At 33.5% G+C, this 21,704-nt stretch overlaps 1 protein-coding gene across 3 annotated transcripts in view; it reads left to right on the top strand.

Moving 5' to 3' along the window:
• The window catches only part of Iqcb1 (IQ motif containing B1), a 54,137-nt gene that overhangs the window by 7,896 nt on the left and 24,537 nt on the right, over window positions 1-21,704 (top strand). For all 3 annotated transcript variants that reach the window (XM_041673306.1, XM_041673307.1, XM_041673308.1), the window contains 5 exons: window positions 7,175-7,268; window positions 10,661-10,760; window positions 13,943-14,121; window positions 16,096-16,205; window positions 17,744-17,853. In XM_041673306.1, coding sequence (XP_041529240.1) covers window positions 7,175-7,268; window positions 10,661-10,760; window positions 13,943-14,121; window positions 16,096-16,205; window positions 17,744-17,853 — 593 coding nt within the window. The remainder of the gene's footprint in view (window positions 1-7,174; window positions 7,269-10,660; window positions 10,761-13,942; window positions 14,122-16,095; window positions 16,206-17,743; window positions 17,854-21,704) is intronic.

The raw sequence follows: 21,704 nt of genomic DNA, 5'->3' as shown, positions 1-21,704 counted from the left end.
GATTTCTTTCTCTCCCTTTAGAGTTTTCACAATCTTTTCTTTCATATCATAATCTTTCTATCCATTTTCTTGTAGATTCTTTACTATATTTATTGTAATCACTTTAAGCCCTATTTATAGACTCTATGCATGAATCACTTGAGAATTTGCTTCTATTACCTTTATATTTTCCCCCCTTTTTCTAAGGTCAAATTTTTTTTCTTCACATGTCTAATATGTTTTGGTTTATTATGGACTCTAAATGATATATTGTAGGAGCACTTACCTTCTTTTAAGGACTGTTGAGAAGCAGTTACATTCTGGCAGATCAGGTGATACAAAGGATTGCTTTTAGACTTTCTCAGGATAGATTTATTCCAGTGTTATGTATAGAGAATTATCTTTATATGTAGTGCTTTGATTTAAATGAAAGTGGAAAGTGTTTGCTCAGACCATCTAATTTGTAACCTGAATTCTAAACTCTGTATGCCCAGCAATTGGCAGGAAATGAGACTGCTATTAATTCCTTCAATCCCCAGCTATAGTTTTACCAGGCTTCTCAGAGCTTGTTTTTTTAAAAGTACATAGTTAACTCAAAAAGACATTTGCATATAGACTTTTGAGCTTCCTGCTTTATAGACTGCTGTAGCTGTTTCAAATTTAATTTCTGATACTTCGGGCTAGTAAGACTCTAGGTTTTGTTTTTTAATCAACACATAATAAAGTTGTACATACTTTAAGGGAATGATGAAATATTTTTGGTACTTTTATACTATATACAATATTCATATCAGGATAAACAAATCTATCTCCTCAGATATTTGCCATTTCTTTATGGTTATAAAAAAGCACATAGTTTCCCTTTGAGTGCCCTGTTGCTGTTGCATTGCTGCTATCTGCTGTTCCTAGACCCCACTATAGAAAAGACAATAGATGACCCCTTTACTCCATAACAGCTGTCTTCCTAGAGCATTGTAATTTCTCTTGGACATCTTTAATAGTGTGGCAATTTTCTGTGTTCTTGGAGAGGATGCACATACTATTACACCTTCCTTTAGCATTTCATTCCCACTTACAAGGATTGGATCAACATACTTTTAGAGTGAAGTGCAAGACTGCCCAGGAGTATTATACGTTCACTTGAGGTGCTTTGCACAGTGACCTAAACACAAAATAAATCGAAAGTCCAATTTAGAACTTACTACCTGTCCAGATATGATGAATATTGCCAGTTCTGCTGTGTAGATCAAGATGATGTGGTCTGGGGAGCATATATTCCTTTCAAATTTCATTCATAAAGTGAAGAGGACATCATGTTATAGCCAAGAGAATAGAGGAAGAGATCAAGCTCTACAACTGAATGCATTTAAAAGCAGAACTCAGACTGGCAGGCTGAGCTCCAAAGGGAAAAAGAGAAGTTAGGTACTATGGAGCATTTATTAGAAGTTAGAATGAAAGTGGAAGAACTGATGGGCTGTTGGGAAGTTGAACTGTATTAGCTGAAAGAACACAACCTGAAGATGACCTCAGAAAGTCAGAAGATGGAGATCAGAGTAGATGAGCTTCTATTCTAAAGGAATAGAAATGCCTGTTCTAGATTAGTCAAAAAAACCAAGTGACAGCAAGATTATATCTGATGTTCTGAGAAGCGGGGAGCAGGGGGAAAAGAGGAGGGAGGAGTGGGGAGGGGAGGGAGAGAATGAATGGAGAAAACAATCTGAAGGAGAACAAGAGATGTTGAGTTGTATAGACTACCGAATTGATTCTTTGCCTTATCAAGTACCTACTTCAGATCTTTAGATTAAGGAGCTGTCAATCAGGCAAAATCCAGTTCTTGTCTATGGAAACCAATATTGTAGTATCCAAGAATGTCCTATTTGTAGTAGTCCACTTTATGTAAAGTGCCACATCAGCACATCAGAATTTGAAGATGGAATCTGCGATTACACTTTGGAACAGCAGCAAATGCCATACTGTTTTGTTTTTTTTTTTTTTTTTAATTTGTGATAAGACCTTTTCATCACACAGAAGCAAAGTTTTGAAGACCATGTGCTCTGCCACTCTTAAGTGTCCAATCCTATTAGATCTGAAAGGGTTTTCTGGTGCAGGGTATCTTGACAGTCGGGAGCCGAGGAATACCACAGAGTCACACCACATACATATGGGAAGAAACAGAATGGTGGCTGCCTCTGAGTAGAATCAGAAACAACAACATATGGATCTTTGGAGTATGCACAGTGAACAAGTGGAAAAATACAGCACAAAATATTGTTTGCCCATTGACCCTGAGTCATGGAGTTAGGGATTTCTAAGTCCTGGGTTCAGGAGCAGGGTGGTTTTATAATGGTCTATTACCCTACAAGATCTATGCTGTATACATATTTCATAGATCTTGTATAGAACATGTGTGTTGTATATAATAGAAACAGAGAAGCCTGCCTAACAAGAAATCATTAGTTTACTTAGCAATGCTGCCTGTAAAGGTGGAGTCATATATATATATATATATATATATATATATATATGTTAAATTTCAGTGGCAACTTCTGTTTCCATCTTTGTAGATGACTAAATCCATCATAAAACTAACTTTCTAGACTCTAATCAACGGTTCCCCGTTCTTCCTCAGAACTCCAGTACAAGGGCCCCAGTATGCTCATCTGCTGATTCATAACAGCTTGACTTGACCCTAAGTGATTATCTTCCAAATTGTTCCACTGTGCTCACAATCAGGCCTTAATTGTTGTGCTCAGTCCTAACCCTGAGGGAGGAATAAGAGCAGAAGTTGAGAATTTCTTCATCTTCTTCAATCCTCTTTCAATCAGTTGTACTAAACTAACCCAAAATGGCACAACAGAGAATTCAGATTCCAATTTTAATACTATCTTCTCATCTTCATTTTTCATTTTTGCTTTTTTGTTTGTTTGTTTTGAATATTAAGACAGGGTTTCATTCTGTAATCCTGGCTGACCTGGATGGAATTCTGTGTTTTTGTTTTTTGAGGTTCGCCGCCTTAAACTCACAGAAATCTACCTGCCTCTGCATCCTGAGTGCTAGGATCAGAGGCATGTGTTATGCCCAACAAGAAGCATTTTATTCATGACTCATGGCCAGGAAATACTTCACTTGTAAAAAACCTCCTTTTTAGCAAGGTGTAGTGATGGACATCTATATTCCAACAGTTAGGAGATTGAGGCAGCTGCATGGGCTGCATAGTGAGACTCTTCCAGGGAAAAAACAGGAGGTGGTAGGGGAACAAATGGAAAAAAAGCCATCTTTCTCTCTTGATGTCTCTCATGGGCTTGTTCTATTATTTCCTATGCACATAACATTCACGATTATGTCATATATGCAAATATACGTCTTGCTCTGGTTGCCACAGAATTCACTGAGTAGCTCAGTCTGGCATGGAACTCAGCAATCCTGCTGGATCAAGTACTCTTAAGACCATGAGCCTGAGCCACTTCCAGTCTATAATTCTCTTAATGGCTAATTAGGAGTTGTTGGAAACTGTATGAGCTTGCAACTTTGTTAACAGTATTAAGTTTGTGTGACTGTCAGAATAATGGAACTATTTGTTAATCTCTTTAATATTGAAAATAAAATTACTCCTTTTTAAGATAAAAGTAAAAGCTTATGATTGCATATAATCATTCCATGTGCTATAAAATACCTCAAATTATTTCTATATATTAGATAATACCCATTGTTAAACTAGCCCCTATCATCATCTCCTATTATTCCTAGCCTCTGGTAACCAGTATTGTAGTCTCAACTTCTATGAGATTAACTTGTTTTAGATTCTGTATGTATGAATTCATATAGTATGCAATTTTCTAGCCTGGTCTACTTCACTTACCAACCTTCAGTTCCATCCATGGTGTTGCTAATGATAGAAATTCATCCTTTTTATGCCTGAAAAGTATTTCGTTATATTTGTGCATTCATTGATTCGATAGATACCTTAGGTTATTTCCATTTTTTTTACTCTTATGAATCGTGTTACATTAAAGTAGTACAAACAATAGGATAACATGTATATTGATATTAATTTCTTTTAAATAAAAATCTAGTAATTACTACATATAAATCTTGTTGAACTTCCACACAATGTTCTGTAATTGTTGTAACAAAAGTATTTTCTTTTTTAAAACACATCCTCACTAGCACTTGTTATTTTTGTCTTTTTGTTAATAGCCATATGGCCAACTAGGATTTTGATTGCCCTTTTCCTGATTATTAATACTGAGCATTTTCTAATAAACCTGTTGGCCATTTGTATGTGTTCTTTTTGAGTAATGTCCTTTTAGATTTAAAATGGAATTCTTTTTTCTTTCTTGCTTTCAGTTATTTGACTTCCTTATACATTATTCTATTCATCAAACCTTTGTCAGATACATAGTTTGCAAATATTCAATAGGTTGTCTCTTACTCTTGAATTTCTTTGGAGTTTTGTTTGAGCTTTTTTTTTCTCTGTTTTACAGATACACACATACACTTGAATGTTATGGGTACAACCACATGTGTTAGTGTTCTAGCAAATACAGAACTCTAGCAAAAACAAAACCAGTAGTACTTTGTGCCCCACATCTTATGTATGGATTAATTTAAAGAAGTTAGCAGTTATAGAAGCTGATAGATGAAAGTATTATTTTATATTCAAGAGACTGAGAACTAGTGTAGTTGTTGGAATAGCACCAGTCTGAAGGTTGGCAGGATCAAGTTTTAAACAGTTCTCTAAGTTTTCTCATTGTAAGTCCCTTATGAAAGTTGCTGTTTAACTTCCACCCTCAATCTATTAGGATAACACACATTTTCCTTGGAAGAGTTCTTGGCAGAATATGCCTTTGGACTTACTTACTGCTGTATTAGACTTGAATACATTCACAACTTTTGTAACCTATGGCGAGAACTCATCAGTGTCATAGTCAGTTTAGGCTATTATAATAGGGTAGGCTGTTTAGTTTAAGAAAAATGGACTTTATTGTTTGGCAATTTTGGATGCTGGGAAGTACAGACAGATTTAGTTACTGGTAGGACCTAATTTGTGACTGGCAGATAGAAGTGGCTATCTGGCTGTGTGTTGACGTGGTCTTTGTCATGGGGTGGGGTAATCTTACAAGGGCACTAAATTCATCAAGAAGGCACTATCCTCATGATTTCATGCTCCCACAAATATCACATTGGGGTTAAGACATCAGCATATGAATTTTGGAAGACACGGTTCATAATACCCACTGTTACATTAAGTTCCATTTTAGAGCACTGATTTCATGAAAAGTAGATACTGCCTTGAACCTAAATAATTGTCAAGCTAATAAGATCTTAGCTATTTCTTATGGAATATCGAAGACTAATGTATTTTTATTTCAAAACATTAGATAAAAAAAATCACAAGAGTGGAACTAAAGAGCTGGAGAGATGGCTTAGTAGTTAAGAGCATTGACTGCTTTTCCAGAGGACCTGGGTTCAATTTTCAGCACCCACATAGTAACTCACAACCATGTAAAACTTCAGGTCCAGGAAATCTGACTACCTCTTCTGGCCTTTTGAGGCATTGATTGGATGCATACATACAGACAAAAATGTACATATTAAATACATCTTATAAACAAAAAGAATGGAATTAAATGAGAAATGCAACAATATGGACAATAGGCTGCCCCAAATGTTAAAAAAAAATATTATTAGTAGAGGACTTAACTCAATGGTCACAGAAACTTGAGTAAATATTAGTCTATTTTTGAGTTCCGAAGCAAATTTTTTTTTTTTTTGGTTTTTTTTTTTTTGGTTTTTCGAGACAGGGTTTCTCTGTGGCTTTGGAGCCTGTCCTGGAACTAGCTCTGTAGACCAGGCTGGTCTCGAACTCACAGAGATCCGCCTACCTCTGCCTCCCGAGTGCTGGGATTAAAGGCGTGCGCCACCATCGCCCGGCAAATTTTTAAGAATTTGATAGTAAGTGGGTAGCATATAACATAGTAGGATGTATCTGAGATGTTCTGGCCCAAGCTACACACTAGTTTTAAATATCTGTATCAGAAAAGAAAAATACTTATTCAAGAACTTTGAAGTGATTCAAGAGCAAGTTTTGTCAGGAACTGTAAATTATTGGTTGATATTATCTAACAGGCTTTAAAGTAAACTTTGGACATCTTGAAATACATGACCCTTTGAGATTGACAAGATCTTTGATGCACTTTCTCATCGTATCTTTGGATGAAATTGGAAAAGGATGTTTACTAGACCAAGATGTGTCCGTCTAATGTGGCATTTTTTATGTTTGGTAGTTTTATAGGAGAGACAGTTGTTATAATTAAATTAACAGGTGGTTTGTTAACTGTTGTTATTAGTTTGATGCTGTAGTGGAAATGTTCTTGACCTGGATGGGTTTAGAGACACTTATACAACTTTACATTAAAGTTATATGGAGTCGATAGACATAATCAATGGAACATGTTTTATCTCCTGTTGTGGCACTCTTACTACCTTTTCGTAAGAATAGATTCGGCAAAAAAGCATTGTTTATTTGCTTAGTATATATTAATGGAACATTTCCTGTCCATCAAAATTGTAGACAGTGAGTTATAATGGGGAGTATTGGTATACTCTCTGTTCTCATAAAGTCTTAGGATAGAAAATGGAACTGAAAAGTTCTATTAATGCCTTACACGGTTACATTTTCATATTGCTATGGTTTTTAACCCTGGCTGTAAATGAAGTCACTCATCTAACTTTTGAAAATACAGATGTCTAGACTTTAGCTTTGGAGGTTGAGATTATATATATTTGGACTTGTGCATAGGGTTATTTTAGAAGTTCCACAAGTCATTCTGAAGCATATCAAACATTAAGGAGGTGTAGTGTATCAATATGTGATTCTATTACTTTGAGTAAATATTAGTCTATTTTTGAGCTCATTACTTTGGAGCTACTTACAAAGTAAAGGCTACTTATTTTGTTTAGTTTTACTTGGGTAATTTTGTTTTGTCTATGAGTGGTAGAGCATTTATATACTGCAACCATTGCCTTTACAAATGAAGAAACAAAGCACTACAAGTTTGGGAACTTTGTCAGTAGCTGTTAAATCTGGAAATAAAGTCTGCTGACTACTCTGAGAGATGTCTTTTCTTTTTCCTTCTGTTTACAATATAAGGTAGATTATAGAAAACTGAATTGTTTTTACTTTTGTATTAAGGGTGAAGAAAAAGATAAATTACTACATTTTTTCCAAATTGTGACTGATTCTCTCTTCTGGCTATTGGGAGGTCATACTCAACTCATACAGAATGGTAAGAGGGAAAAACAATAACTTTAATATAAACAATAGTCTTTCAGCATTGCCTTTTTAAATGCCAAGTTAAAGCTAAAGTATAACTTTGACCTTAACTTTTCTGATTAGTAAATCTGACATATTAATCATTTGACAGTTTAGGAAAGTAATCTTTTAAAATTATAGTAGTGTTATAAATTTAACTTTAGATTTATCTTTCTAAAGAAATCTACGTGTACAGAGTAAATCGTTTTCACTCATAATCTAGCTATTCAGGTAAGGATAAGCTTATATCCTAATTTACTAAATTTTATTAAACTTCAAAGTTATTTTATTGGATATTTTGTTTTCATTGAAAAGTATAAATATGTGTTAATTTTATATTGTCTTAAGACTAAAAAAGTAATCCCAATAATCATGGCACAATTCTTAGTCTTTGAAAAATTTCACTTTACATAAGTGCAGCACCTTGGAATATTTTTCCAGGTAGTAATTCTTGAATCTTTAATTCTACTTTCAGAATTATTCATGCATTAAAGAGCCACATAGTTTTTTAAGTGTTAAAAAACACATTCCTTGGATGTGTAATCCATAACATTTTCAGTTTTCTAAAGGCAACTACTTTAAATTGTTTTAACAGACACTTTTGGTAGCCATATAGCTAAGTGAATATCTAAATACTCTATTTAAAAAATATTATCTCTTTCCTTTTATATGTCTACTATTGTTAAAAATCTCCAGTTTAAAGACTGTTTAACTAAAAAAATATAAAGTACTTAGGAGTAGATATAAAGGAGAAAGAAAATACTTAAATAATTTTTTTAAAATGCCATATCCCTTTTCGAAAAGAACTGTGATAAAAATGATAGTGTGTCTAGGGTTAATATGAAACCATAATGTAGGTATCAAAACTTGTTAAATGTTTATAAAATTATTGTGCAAAAATACATACATTGAAATGGAGTTTTTAATAATTTTTTTCCCTATAAAATGTTTTACACCTTTGAAGAAATTACTGCCCTCCAGACCTGGGATAGAAGTAAAGAAGTGAATTTGAAGTGTCTTGACTATGAGATGTAAAAGAAACATTTAAAATTCGTCAGGATTAAAAGGACTGAAAAGCCAACGTAAAGAGGCCCCTACTAGGAATGGTGAAATGACTCAGCAGATAAAGAGAGAAATTTTTATTTTAGTTTAAGAGGCTTCTACTAGCTGAATAAAGAAAAGTTGAGCTATAATAAGAATAATAAGTGCAGTGAACTTAATCACCAAATGTTACCATTGAAGTCAACCAGAGGACTAATGTATTGTTTTAAAACTGTAAAATGAAGAATCTAACTTTTATTCTATCAATATACATCAATATAAATTTTCTCTTTGTGAAAGTATTTGAGCTAATAAATGAAGGCATGAAAGAGTACCACCTATTTTGCAATCCCTCAGGAATGAACAGATTTAGTAATTACCTACCTATGCGTATCAACACCTTAAAAAGAGAGACAACTGGATTATCATAACATCACAGATAAAATATATTTCAGAAATTCAAACCTGCATCATTTCCATTCTCTAATGCCATCTACCAATTGAGAAAAAAATTATACTCCAGAAATGCAATAGAGAATCAAACCTGTCAGAGGACAATTTACATGATTTTATTTTTTGAATAAATCACAAAGAAAATAAAAATGGAAGAATAATGGGTCATTTTAAACTTGAAACATAATCATGTTCTATGGATCTTATTTGAATCTTGACTGAAAGAAATTTAAAAATTCACAAAACACTTAGAGGTTGGAACACTTGTCTGGCTTCTTGATAAAATTAAGAGATAATTTTTATTATCTCTTGATGTTTAATTGATATTTAAAATTGACTGGCTCATGAGGATTTATTACATTATTTTGTCTGCTTTTAGGTGTCTTTGAAACTTTTGTTACAAAAATTAAATAAATAGGCCCTTTTGTGAATGTGGTAATGGAGTAGGAGTTACTCATCTACTTTGAAGCTAAGGAATTACACGGCAAACAGTATAAAGACAAAATGCAGTAACTCCTTAGTATTTTACTTCATCACAGCATTTTAGAACAGAGAAAAAGAAAAGTTTATGAACTAGTTGTCATATGATTTTAGTAAATCCTGGATACTTCTAGAGTTATTACTAAAATATGACAAATAGAAAATACACCTATTGTAGTTACAGATTTTTTTACTACTTAGGTAACAATTTGTAAAACATAGAAGTATGTTTTTTTAAGTTGTTAAAAATGATAAATAATAATTTGGCTTTAAATATATATGAAGAACAGAAGTTGGTGTGAGAAAAAGCAAATCTGATATTTCAGGAAATAGAAAAGGAAAGAAAAAAGTTATTTTTATGTAAGCTAAGGTGGTGTTAACAGGGCAAGCTTGCAACATATCTGATCTCATTTTTAATTATCCTTGTGCTCAACTGATGTAGGGAACAGAGACTGATATTTATTGGGAACAGTCTCTTCTAACACATTTTGCCTTAGCCTGCTATGAGAATACTAATAATTTTTAGTTTCACAGGTGATGAAATGGAGATTGTGGGAGATTATCTTAGTTAGGGTTACTGTTGCTGTGCTGAAATACCACTAGCAATAGCAACTTGGGAAGGAAAGGTTTTATTTGCATTGCACTTCCACATCATTGTTCATCACTGAAGGAATCAGGACAGAAACTCAAACAGGACAGGAATCAGGAGGCAGAGACCAATGCAGAGGTCATGGAGGAGAGCCACTTACTGGTATGCTCTCCATGGCTTGCTCAACCTTTCTAATAGAAGCCAGAACCACCAGCCCAGAGGTAGCTCCACTCACAATGGACTAAGACTTCCCATATCTATCACTAATTTAAAATAAAAAATGCCCTACAGGCTTGCTAACAGCCTGATCTTACTGAGGCATTTTCTCAATTGTGGCTCTCTCTCTGATGACTCTAGCTTGTGTCATCAGCTTTCTAGACAGAGGTTAAAGTTAAGCAACTTGCGTATGCACTGAGTACCAAATTTTGTAACTGGCTAATCAGAGCCTAAAATTTTTAAACCTAGAAAAAATATTATTCAGCGTTTTATTATTTAATAAAACTCATTGCTAGAAAAAAGACTCAGATTTAGGAGATATTTTTAGCCTAAAGGAAGTAATATTAAATTTTAGCTTGATATTTATAGATGCCCCTTTGACTATAACTAACTTATTTAAAATGGAATGACTCTTAACTTTATGACCATTTAAAACTGCCTGCATCTATAAAAATATTTATTATAGACCTTTCACTGCCAAAATTTTAACAGAAATGATCATGAGTTGATTTGATTTTTAAAAGACAAACTCTTACTTAGGTTATTATTAGAATCTTTAACATTTCTTTTTCTCCCTGTTCTTTTAGTACTGCAGAGTGATCATTTCTTACACTTACTGCAAACTGACAATGTTCATATAGGAGCTACAGTCATGACTCTGCTACAGAATATACTACAGATCAACAGGTGACTTAATTTACACAATTTTAAATCATAAACATTACAAATTTTATTACAATTTGTCAATCTTCTACATATGACTTGTACATGAAATTTAAGGTCTTTTATGATTGACTTTTAGAAAAAGTTAGTATAAGATACTGCAAAAGATTAGAAATTTGTTATCAGAGCTCTAGAAAATCTTAGGCTTAGAAAAGAGAATTGATGTGATACCTAAAGAAAAATATTAGGATCATAGTGAAAATATGCATAATGAAATTATTCATTATTTCATTCATGTATGGGTTTATTCATTGGCTACTATGTGTCATGATTATTCTGTTTCTCCTTATATTTACAATACTTATTCAAATATGAATCTTGTTTTCAATGAGTGACTATTGAGACAAACATATTTTTGTGTATGAGTTTGCAATGTTAAATTTTATCCAAAAGTATTGAGTTGCTTCTAAGCCAAACTGAGTGAAGATACATCCTAGAGAAGTTTAAACCTGAGGTGAAACTTTAAAGATAAGTTTTAAAGGGAGGATGAGGAGAAGGAAAAAGATGCCAACATAAACAAAAGTCAGAGATAAGTAAGAAACATTATGCTGAGGGTAAAAAGTTGAAAAGATTCATCTTGCTGGGATTTTAAGTTCAGTATCTGATGTGTCCAGTAAATTTTGAAGAGACTTACATTATGAAAAATTGATATGTTAAGAAAACAGTCATATCCTGTAGGCAATGGGGACCATTGAAGATTTTATTTAAGTAGATGAATAAGGTCTGATTGCATTTCAGTTTTATTACTCTGGTTAATAATGAAGAGAAAATAAGAACAAAACTCTAGACCAGTGGTTCTCAACCTTCCTAATGCTACAATCCTTTAATACAGTTCCTTATGTTGTGATGACCCCAACCATAAAATTCTTTTATTGCTTCTTCATAACTAATTTTGCCTCTGTTATGAATCATAATGTAGATATCGGATATGCAGGATAGCAGATATTCGACTCCTAAAGTTTATCACAACCCTTGTGCTGAGAACCACTGCTGTAGACAAAGAAGACAACTGGAAGACTAGGGATGTATCCTTGTGGTGGGGCACTTGCCTTGGCTGTTAAATATCCTAAATTTTTGCCCCAAAATACAAATAATAAACAAACAAACAAATGACCGTAGCAATTCAAGTAAAATGATAAAATCTTGGCACTGGTAATAGGGAATAGATTTTTTTAATTAATTAAAATCACCCAGACCTTTATTTCCACTTTGGATTACTTGATTAATGGGGGAAAAGAAAAAGACAACTCATGAAGGATCAATTCTTAATAAACTGAACATGACTCAGTGTATGAATAAGAGCTCAAAAGGGGGAAAAAAGAATGTAAGTAAGGTTGGAGTTTTCTGGCATTGTAAGAAAACCCAAGATAACAGATTTATAAAAGAAAAGGTTTACTTTGGCTCATGGTTTTGGAGGCTCCACTACATGATTATTTGCCCAATGGTTTGGAGTCTGTAAGTGAAACATTATACACAATGAGAACAGCTGGCAGGGCAAAGTGCTTACCTTATTACCAGGAAGTTGAAGAGAGAGAAAAGAACATGCAGTCCGTCCTTCCCCTTAAACATTCCAGCAGTTCCATTCCAAATAGCTCCTTCCTTGAGACTGAGTTTTTCACACAGGAGCCTTTGGAGTACTTTCAAGATCCCAACTATTCTTAGTACAAATTTTTAGAATGTGGTGTAACTGGAAAACTTGATTTAAAGAAATGAAGTGAGAAATGTAGAGGAAAGCAAGATGACTAAAATTCACAAGGCAGAACACTAGAAAAAAAGCTTTATGAGAGATCAGCAGAGGGTTCTCTTCAAAAATTTAGTGGAGTACCAATCAGCTCATGTATGTAAAAATCTACACGTTTCTTTCAAAGTCAAGGGGAACATTTTTAAAAAGTCATATCCAGTGCCTGTAAACACCTCTCAATAAACTTAAAAGGATTTAAATAACAAAATGTTGTTGAAAAGTTGGAATCTGGTAGAAATGAGTGAGTAGATCTCTGAAAAGTCTATAAATAATGTAAGAAATGGTATATACCTAAATAACCTACAGAACAGAAGAAATCAAAAGTAAAATTAGAAATTATTTCTAAATGAATGGACATAAAAGAAACAGATGAAAAGAATTTCTGAGGTACATCTTAAACAATACTTAGAAATTTTATATGGAATATCTATATTGGGAAAGAAAAATCTCAAATCATTATATCAATTCTGCTTTAAGTAAACTAGAAAAATATGGGAATAGTAAGCCCTAAGCCAAAGAAGGGAAAACAATAAACATGAAAGCAATAATCAACATTAATAAAGTCAATGAAAACAATAGAGAAAGTAAGTGGAACCATAAGTTGAATCTGAGATGAATGAAATGAGCCTACAAGAGTGATCAGGAAAGAAATAGAAGAACTGCCAACAATTAATGTTAAAATTGAGAAGGATAACATCATTTACTGTCATTAAAAAAAATCACTAAGGATGCTGGGCCCGGGTGCCGCACACCTTTAATCCCAGCACTTGGGAGACAGAGGCAGTCAGATCTATTGAGTTTGAGGCCAGCCTGGTCTACAAGAACTGGTTCTAGGACAGGCACCAAAGCTACACAGAGAAACCCTGTCTTAAAAAAACAAACAAACAAAAACACAAAGTAATAATATGAACAACTTTATGCTCATAAACTCAACAAGTTAGTTGAAGCTCACCACAGTATTGTAAAATGATAATAAAGAAATGCCAGTGGAAGTAAAATGCTCTTTATAAATTAAGCACATAATTTTGTGTTTCATTAAATTGTTGAATCTTAACTGCAGTCTTGTGATTTGTCACCTTGAAGCTTTTGAAGCAATTAATCTTACAGGTTTTTTATATTCAATTCGATAATAAGTTTCTCTGTGAGGAAAGAAGGGAACTTCATCTACTTTGGATTCTTTGTTGTACCTAATATGGTCCTCTGCCCACAGTATGAAATCAGAAATGTGAATTGACTTAATATGCTATAGTCTAAATTCTTAGAACCAAGTTATATTCTTTAAAAAGTGGCTATCTCCGTGGATCAGGTCACACGCAGTCATTCGAGTTACTAAATGCTTTATCTTAAATTTGTTGTGATAACCATGTATTAATTAGTAATAGTACTTTTTTTTCTGTCCTATTAGTGGTGATTTACTGAAAATAGAAGGAAAAATCCTGCATTCTATTTTAGATGAAATTCTTTTCAAGCTTTTATCAACTCCTAGTCCAGTCTTAAGAAGTATTGCTACAAAGCTCCTCCTCGTGCTAGCTGAATCTCATCAGGAAATTTTGATTTTACTGAGACTAAGTGCTTGCTACAAAGGTAGGTCATATGTATTTTCTTCTCTTGGTAGTCTCAAGGACAAAAATATGTTGGTAGTTTATAAATGGCAAAATTTTTATATTTTGAAAAGTTAGTAACTCAACTGTGAAGATAAGCATTAAAATAGATGTCACTATATTATCAACAGATAGTATGCATATTTTGTTGATGGGTTATAATAAATGTTTACTCTCTCTCTCTGACAAAGTTGTTTATATTGGGTATACCAAATAGTATAGTAAAATAATGACCAAAGATGTCTGTGACCTTATCAGAACTTACTAGAGAAGAAAGTAGAAGTGTGCATTATTATCAGTTAATAATTAATACCTTTGGAGAAGAAAATAGAACTGCATTATTATCAATTAATAATTAATATCTTACTATTTCACTGCCTTTACTAAAAAGACAAAACACTACCAGCAACAAAATATACCTATATTTCATGCTCAAACACATATGATTAAAAAGTCATAAATCTTGAGAGTAAATAAATTCATTGTTAACTACCATTCTTGTGTGAGAGTATTCATTTAATTGAACACTGACTGCAAGATACTATTCTACGTTCTTTAATTTTTTTATAATACTCCTTTGGTATATTGGGGATTCCTATCCTTACATATAGATATGAAATAAGAGACTTGGAAAAATTAGGTAATTTACTCAAGATTACTTAGATTTTAGTTTTCCAACTCTCTGCCAAAATTATGTTAGCTTTATGTTATTTCTTTGTTAACCAATATATTTATATTCAGTATAGTAAAATATTGGTTTTTATTTCATTAAATATGTTTAATATAGGATGGCACATGGGACTTTTAAAATTTTTAGGATCTACTTAATTACTAATCGATTAGAATAGACCTTAATCATTCTTGGTGATTCAAAAGGAACATTAGTAACTTTCCTTATATCTGTAATTACTATTGCTTTTTTAATTATTTTATATATTATAAGAAAAAAGGTAGAATAAGCACCACTAGTAGACCTCTAGTTATTATTATGCCAGGCATACATTTTCAAATTTGCAGCTAGAGTTCTCCAAAAATGCGAGTGTTCATGCCAGGCGTGGGGGTGCATGCCTTTATTTCCAGCCTTTGAGCCTGAGGCCAGCCTGCTATACATAGTGAATTTCAGAACAGCCAGAACATTGTGAGACCCTGTCTCAACACCCTTCCCCTAACCCCTCCAAAAAGAACAAAAGCAAGAAATATGAATTTTACCTTAATCACTGTTCATTTCTTTGAATGATAAAATTGCAACAGTAGAATTTACTCAAGTTTACCAAGGTATTTTGCAATTGTAAGTGCTTCTGAAAGCTTGGATCTTAAAGAATACAGGCAAAGATCCATATGATGGCAGCCCCAAATGTATACTGCAAGACAATTTTATTTGCTTATTTATGTTTATTATATCACACATAATTCCAACATGCTTTGGATACAAAAGTTGCTTTGTCCCTTTTATGACTACTTACTATTTTGGAATTAAAATGCAGTGGCCCATGTTATAGCATTTCTGTATTGTTCAGAAACCTCTTGGCTTATGTCCAACTTATAAATGTTAGTGTAATAAGTTTTTTTCTTTAATTAATAGTGACTAATAATACCTGCTGAAGTGCTTCCACAAGGTAGGCATATACAGAGTATGTGCTTACAATAACTTCTTAAGAATGTTTTAGTTTAAGGTTTTTGCATTGAAAGGAAAACAAATTCTCTCTACTCTGACTTACTTCAGTGATCCTACTGCCTTCTTTAGTAAAGAAATTATTTAGACATATTTTTACATTCACATTTCACAAGTCACGAAAATAAAAATTCTCAGAACAGAGGAAGATTGTAAAGACCACAATATAGAAGTGTTTGATAAAAAGAAAATGATATATGTAATTATGTTGTTATATTTATTCATTTTCTACTTAGATAACAAAATCTTTATTGATAATTGTTTTGTCTTGTTATTATATTTTAGGACTCACAAGTCTGCTAAATAAACAGGAAAATATGACAGAATTTAGTCGAGAACTTAGACAGCTGGTTGGTCTTTTAACCCCTAAAGTCCATCAGGAAGTAGAAGAACAGGTATTATAAAAAAATAATTTGTGTGATATTTGATAACTGTATTGAACCTCAGTTCTCCTTAAATATGCCTCAATTTCCTTCTCTTAACACTTTAAACAAAATGTTATCCCTAGATGATAGAAATCTTTTAATATTTTCATTGTATTGTATCATTCCGTCTATCTATAAACACAATTTCAGTCTCCCTTTTATATCTCTTTATAGATTTGAGCAGGTTAATTTTTTTCAAAATATCTCATGAAATCCCATGTTTATTTACTCATTTATCTATAAGCTATTTAAATTTATTCGCTTTAAAAATATCTCTCATTATAGCAAACTGTATATATGTCCACCTATGGTAAGCTGCCTTATTCATTGATACAAAATAATATATTTTTTATCTTTACATAAAATTATATTAATAAAAGGTATGTTTGAGGTATGACAAGTTTTATTTTATCATACTTCTTCAACATATACTCAAAATGGAGGCTTTAGGTAACTTTCTTCTATAGAAAAAGGCATACACTTTGAATATTTTCAGGTAAGGCCTTAAAATATATATGGAAAATAGAGTCTAAAATAATAAAAGATATTTTTATAGTAAAAGGAAATGAGATTATTATTTACCTAAAATCCAAAACCAAAAGGTAATTGGAAGGAAGTCCAGTTTAGGCAGGAGGATGAAGGGAGACATTCATTTATTTATTTATATGGAAGAAAATAAAGGAAAAGAATTCTTTACTTCCATAGACTACTTTCAAAACATACATATGGTGGACAGCCTCAAAACAGCATCCTAAAAGCTTAGAATTAAAACATATTTGCATAACTAACCACAAATAGTCAAGGAGCTTATACAGCCTAAGCCTAATAAAGTTGGTTAATACTGAATGAATTGGAGTGGTGGCTCAACAGCTAAGAGTGTGTACTGCTCCTGCAAAGGACGAGTTCTGTTGCCAGCACCCATGTTAGATGGCTCACAAATGCCTGCACCTCCAGTTTCAGGGGAATCTGAAGCCTTTGGCCTCAGCAGGTGTGCACATAGCTACGAACACACACACACACACACATAATTAAAAATAATAAAAACAAATCTTTTAAAAATACTAAATATAAACATTAATAAGTTAGCTCCCTGGGCATGGAGACACACAGCTTTAATCCCAGTACTCAAGAGGCTAGGACAGAAGAGTCATAATTTTAGTTCTCATGGGTTGCTTAACAAGATTTAGTTTCAAAAACCCACAAGCAACCAACCAGAAGACATTAGGTCCAAAGATTAGGAAGGACTTTTAAATCCTTGAAAAGAAAGTGATATCAGAGAGAGAATTTGGAGCTAACTAGACTATTTTGAATATGTTCTAGATATTACCCTAGTTGAACAGGTGTGATATACTTGGACATTCTGGGCCTCATGAGCTTAATGTTTCCTGCTACCCATCTGTTTAGAAGTGAAGATTAAACCTTACCCTGGCCTTGTATTTTAAGGGATATATTTCTCAAAAAGGCTTTTCTAGAGGCATATCAACATTATTTCTGATATATAATTTCAGAAACTACATAAAGCAGCTTGCTTGATTCAAGCCTATTGGAAAGGTTTCCAGACCAGAAAGAGATTAAAGAAGCTTCCGTCTGCTGTGATTGCTTTGCAGAGGAGTTTCAGGTAGAAAAACCAAACAAAACAATTTTGATTAAAATGATGGTCTGGGTTTGCATGTAAATTTGTAATTTTCCACCCTCTCCCCCCCCCAAAAAAAAAAGAAAACAATGATATGAGAGTGTTACCAGACCACAGGTAACCATGGGGAGGGAGTTATTGCTTTGGGGTTTTTTTTTCCTTCTTTTTTTTCCTTTCCTAATGTTTTTGTTTTATTCTTGTCTTTATTCTGTTCCATAGTGTTACTGAGTATCAACGCTCAAGTAACCAGGTATCCTTTCAGAACAAAGAGCATAATATGACAAATCTGATGGAATCCAATACTCAGTCCTATCCATTTCCTGTCCAGATTTGTGGGCCAAGCCTTAAGAGGGAGCCAGTGATATTTATATTATTAAATTCTCAAAACCAACAGTTCTCATAATTGCTCATATATAATTATGATAATATATATATATAAAGACTAAAGATGGTAATCAACTATTCCTGAGTAAATATGGCATGAGTAGATGTGATCCTTTAGATATGACAAACTACTGATCCCTACTTCAGTTGTACTCTGAAAAATGAAATACTGAAGATATGGGTCACATTCTGATTTAACTAGCCTAGCTACATTCTTAAAGGTTACAGAAAGAACTACAGAAAAAAAAAATGAAAAAAATTTAGCATTAATTATAAAGTAGAACCATCTCAGAGGTGATTTTGTTTTCATCCATCATTACTTAAAGCCAAATTTAACTTACTAAAACGAAACTGACATATTACAGAAGTAAACTTTAAAAACTGAAACCAATCTTTTAATAACTGCAGCTGCCTTTCTGTTATAAATACATTTAAAAATAGTACTATACTCAAAACACTACATTGCCCCACAGTCAAACTAGAAGTGTTACGTAGTGAATAATAGCCTATGAAAATTTTCTTCCAAAGAAATTTAAAGACAAGGTGTAAATACCATTGAGCATGAGTATTTTTAGCAAAGTATTTTAGCATCGTGTGTGTGTGTGTGTGTGCACGCACGTGTGTATATGCTTGATATATCCAATATATATATATAAAGCATACCTACAAAATTATATGTAAACGGTATAAAATGCATATGTAAAACAATATACACATACATAAAACAATACATATATGTGTGAACATATTTCAGAATTTTACTTATATAAAAGTATCCCAGAATTTTGTGTGTGTGTGTGTGTGTGTGTGTATACACGAACAAGTGTGCGTGTTTGGAGAGAGAGAGTAACAGGCTTGAGTTTGTAGTCGGCTTCAGTAACTTATTAGCTAAATGACCTAGGACAAATTATCGAAACTCTTAGCCCCAAATTTCAAATCTAGAGACTAGAAATAATAGCTGTGGCTTGTGACACAGGCCAGTAATCTCAGCTACTCAGGAAACTTAGACAGGAAGAATGTAAGTTTAAATCTATCCTGGGCTACAGAGTGAGTTCAAAACTACCACTACTGGACAATTTAGCAGAGAAAGTAATTTAGCCTCAAAGTAAAGAGTAAAAAGATAACTGGGTGTAGTTCAGTGGTAGAGCATTTGCCAAGTATCATAAGACCTTAAGTGCACTCCCCAGCACTGCATTAGGTAAATGAATGTATGACTAAAGCTTTATAAACCACAGAAGGTTGAAACAATACATTGAGATAATATAAAGGTTTTAGTATATGACACTTAAAAAGATAGGATGAAACTATATTTTTGTGCCCTTAAAATTTGTAATTCTAGACAAGACAGATACATAATAGCACTCATGAGAAGCAATGCTATCATCATTTAGATAGCATTGCTTTTTTTCTCCTACAAGCTGTTTCTTAAGAATTAAATAAAAATAAAACCAAATAACTTAAAAGATTATTTCTGTGGCCAGAAGAGTATGAGAAATACTGAATACTTTGAGAATGACCATGACTGTTTTTATCAGATGTTTGAATGTTCTTGATAATGCCTTCTGTAAGTGAACTCAGAATAGTTATTGCTTAGAGATCCTACCTTCCACATCCTCAGCCATCCATCCCTTTACATTTAAAGATACCCCCAAGACAATGGATTAAGATCTTTAAGGTTTGGCCCCATAATACTTGCCAGAGTTACCTTTTTACTTTTTCTTTCTAAATTAAAGTATTTATTTAAAAATATCTCTGAGGACTAGGGTTTAGCTCAATGCTAGAATGCATAGTTAGTATATAATCTATATCACTACTTGAAAAAACCAACTACGACAGGATTATGAGTTTGCCTATATAGAAGTATATGTATGGGATCTAATTAATATTATATCATTTTAAAATCTTTAACTTAGCATAAAAGTAAAGAGTTTCTTCATAGCATTGTCACAATATGTGCTGTTACACTTTGTGGTTTTTTTCTTTTTTTTCATTGATTTTTATTGAGCTCTACATTTTTCTCTCCTCCCCTCTCTCTACTTCTCCCCTTTCCCCTTGACACCTCCCCCAAGGTCCCCATGCTCCCAGTTTACTCAGGAGATCTTGTCTTTTTCTACTTCCCATATAGATTAGATCTATGTAAGTCTCTTTTAGTGCCCTCATTGTTGTCTAAATTCTCTGGGATTGTGGTTTGTAGGCTGGCTTTCTTTGCTTAATGTTTAAAAACCACCTATGAGTGAGTACATGTGATAATTGCCTTTCTGTGTCTGGGTTACCTCACTCAAAATAATGTTTTCTAGCTCTATCCATTTTCCTGCAAAATTCAAGATGTCATTTTTTTCTGCTGTGTAGTACTCCATTGTGTAAATGTACCACATTTTCATAATTCATTCTTCGGTCAAGGGGCATTTAGGTTGTTTCCAGGTTCTGGCTATGGCAAACAAAGCTGCTATGAACATAGTTGAGCACATGTCCTTGTAGCACGATTGAGCATCCTTTGGATATATACCCAAAAGTGGTATTACTGGGTCTTGAGGAAGGTTGTTTCCTAATTTTCTGAGAAATCGCCACACTGACATCCAAAGGGGCTGTACCAGCTTGTATTCCCACCAGCAATGCAGGAGTGTTCCCTTTTCTCCACAACCTCTCCAGCATAAGTTGTCATAGTGTTTTTGATGTTGACCATTCTTACAGGTGTAAGATGGAATCTCAGAGTTGTTTTCATTTGCATTTCTCTGATGACTAAGGATGTTGAGCATTTCCTTAAGTGTCTTTCAGCCATCTTAGATTCCTCTGTTGAGAGTTCTCTGTTTAGATCTGTACTCCATTTTTTTTATTGGATTATGCGTTCTTTTGGTGACTAATTTCTTGAGTTCTTTTTTTTTAATTTATTTATTTAGTAAAGATTTCTGCCTCCTCCCCGCCACCGCCTCCCATTTCCCTCCCCCTCCCCCGATCGAGTCCCCCTCCCTCATCAGCTCGAAGAGCAATCAGGGTTCCCTGACCTGTGGGAAGTCTAGGGACCATCCACCTCCATCCAGGTCTAGTAAGGTGAGCATCCAAACTGCCTAGGCTCCCACAAAGCCAGTACGTGCAATAAGATCAAAAACCCACTGCCGTTGTTCTTGAGTTCTCAGTAGTCCTCATTGTCCACTATGTTCAGCAAGTCCAAACATATAGGCATCCTCCTGAATCTTGAGTTCTTTGTATATTTTGGAGATCAGACCTCTGTCTGATGTGGGATTAGTGAGGATCTTTTCCCATTCTGTAGGCTGACATTTTGTCTTGTTTACCGTGTCCTTTGCTTTACAGAAGCTTTTCAGTTTCAGGAGGTCTCATTTATTGTTTCTCTCAGTGTCTGTGCTCCTGGGGTTATATTTAGGAAGTGGTCTTTTGTGCTAATGTGTTCAAGTGTACTTCCCACTTTCTCTTCTATAAGGTTCAGTGTGGCTGGC

This window comes from Microtus oregoni, unplaced genomic scaffold, assembly GCF_018167655.1.
Source record: "Microtus oregoni isolate MIOR12 unplaced genomic scaffold, Mior012 000023F_ref0000262, whole genome shotgun sequence".
Lineage (NCBI taxonomy): Eukaryota > Metazoa > Chordata > Mammalia > Rodentia > Cricetidae > Microtus > Microtus oregoni.
Note: the sequence above shows the minus strand (reverse complement) of the source record. Positions and strands in the feature narration are given on the sequence as shown.